This window comes from Meleagris gallopavo, unplaced genomic scaffold, assembly GCF_000146605.3.
Source record: "Meleagris gallopavo isolate NT-WF06-2002-E0010 breed Aviagen turkey brand Nicholas breeding stock unplaced genomic scaffold, Turkey_5.1 ChrUn_random_7180001851248, whole genome shotgun sequence".
NCBI lineage: Eukaryota > Metazoa > Chordata > Aves > Galliformes > Phasianidae > Meleagris > Meleagris gallopavo.
This window is the reverse complement of record NW_011118173.1, coordinates 1-1,915: the sequence shown is the minus strand read 5'-3', so window position 1 is coordinate 1,915 and position 1,915 is coordinate 1. Positions and strand designations below refer to the sequence as shown.

General features: G+C 65.7%; 1 protein-coding gene across 1 annotated transcript; it reads left to right on the top strand.

Annotated features, from left to right (window-relative positions):
• Nucleotides 1–5: 5 nt before the first annotated feature.
• On the top strand, nucleotides 6–1,873 carry LOC104915787 (oxysterol-binding protein-related protein 7-like; the record flags this gene model as incomplete). Its single annotated transcript, XM_010726711.2, has 7 exons — nucleotides 6–102; nucleotides 177–255; nucleotides 342–486; nucleotides 874–1,015; nucleotides 1,103–1,229; nucleotides 1,320–1,442; nucleotides 1,518–1,873. Coding segments are annotated over 7 exons (822 nt in total), but the record flags the coding sequence as incomplete, so codon positions are not given.
• Between the last annotated feature and the right edge of the window lie 42 nt (nucleotides 1,874–1,915).

Genomic DNA, 1,915 nt, shown 5'->3' with positions numbered 1-1,915 from the left:
GCCGGAGGGGCAGCGACTCCTCCCTTATCCTCCCCCAGGTCAGCCATCACCCCCCCATCTCCGCTTGCCACGCCGAGTCTGACAACTTCGTCTTCTGGCAAGGTGGGTGTGGGGATGCAGGGGCCACGTATGGGGTCACAGAGTGGGCCGGATCCTCACCTGCCGCCGTCCCCCAGACATGAGATGGAAGAACAAATTCTGGGGCAAATCCCTGGAGATCGTCCCGGTGGGCACCGTCAACGTCCGCCTGCCCAGGTGAGCACCACCCCCATCTCCCTCCCCACCCCCCTCCCAGCTCTCTACTCGCAGCCCCCCCCCCAAACTTAGCCGGCTGTCGGCAGGTCTGGGGACCACTTCGAGTGGAACAAGGTGACCACCTGCATCCACAACGTGCTCAGCGGCCCGCGCTGGATCGAGCACTACGGCGAGGTGCTGATCCGCAACACGCGTGACGCCTCCTATCACTGCAAGATCACCTTCTGCAAGGTGCGTCCCGCCCAGCGCTTGGCCCCGCCCCCATTGGCTCTGGCTCCGCCCACACAGCGCTGGCTCCCGTTGTATTCCTATAGTCTGGCCCCGCCCCCAGCCAGGCCCCTCCCCTTCGCCGAGTTTCTCAGCCAATCACTGGCCCTCGTTTGCCTCGCTCCTTTCCCACGCGTGCCGCACCCTTTTTGAATGGCCCCAGCCCCCGAATGCCCGCCCTTTATGAATGATCCCAGCCTTTCTTAATGGCACCGCTCCTTCTTAGTGACTTCGCCCTTTCTGAACAGCCCCTCCCTTTGTGAAAGGCCGCGCCTTTAACCCTTCCCCATAACCCCACCCCTCCCGGCCCCATCCTTTCCCACTGCTCCCCCCACCCCCCTTCCTCCCCAGGCACGGTATTGGGGCGCGGGTGCCAACGAAGTGCAGGGCGCGGTGCTGAGCCGCAGCGGGGCCGTGGTGGAGCGTCTGGCCGGCAAATGGCACGAAGGGCTGTTCCGTGGGCCAGCCCCAGGGCAGTGCGTCTGGAGAGCCAGTAAGGAGCGGGAGGGCACACTGGGGGGGGATGCTCAGGATGCTATGAGGGTGCTGAGCATGTGACCCCCCACAACCCCCCCATCAGACCCTATGCCCACCGAACACGAGCGAAACTACGGCTTCACCCAGTTTGCGCTGGAGCTGAACGAGCTCACGCCTGAGCTGCGCAGGGTGCTGCCCTCCACCGACACGCGCCTGCGGCCCGACCAGCGGTGAGCAGCATGAGGATGGGGGCTGTGTGCCCTGGGGTGGGGGGGGGTTGGGGGGAGCCGCTCCTTACAGCTCTTGGCCCCCCCCTGCAGGTACCTGGAGGAGGGCAACGTGGCGGCAGCTGAGGCGCAGAAGCGGCAGATCGAGCAGCTGCAGCGGGACAGGCGCCGCGTGATGGAGGAGAACAACATCACACACCAGGCACGCTTCTTCAGGTAGGGAACAGGGTGGAGGGGAGGGGGGGGAATGGGGGCGCAGCTGAGGTGCGCCCCCCCATCCTCCATCCTCAGGCGGCTGACAGATGCCAGTGGCAAGGAGTCGTGGGTGACCAATAATACCTACTGGAAGCTGCGTCTGGACCCTGGCTTCGCCCACCTGGACAGCGCCGTGCTCTGGTAGCAGCCCCTCATGGGCTGAGCCCTCCTGCCCCCCCCACAAGTACTGGAGTGCAGGACCCCCCCCACGGCTGTCTGTGGGCAGGCAGCGCCCGGCCCCGGCAGTTCCCAGCACAAAACTGTGATTTCAAAAGAAGCAGGGATTGCCCCCATCTCCTGGGTGGGGTGGGGGTCCCGAGGTGCCCGCAGGCGGGCAGCCCCACCCCAGCTGCACAGGCAGCCCTGCTCTAATAAAGGCTGCAGAGACGTTGGGGGCTGCGTGCTCTTCCTTCCTGCCGGTCTCAGGACCCACC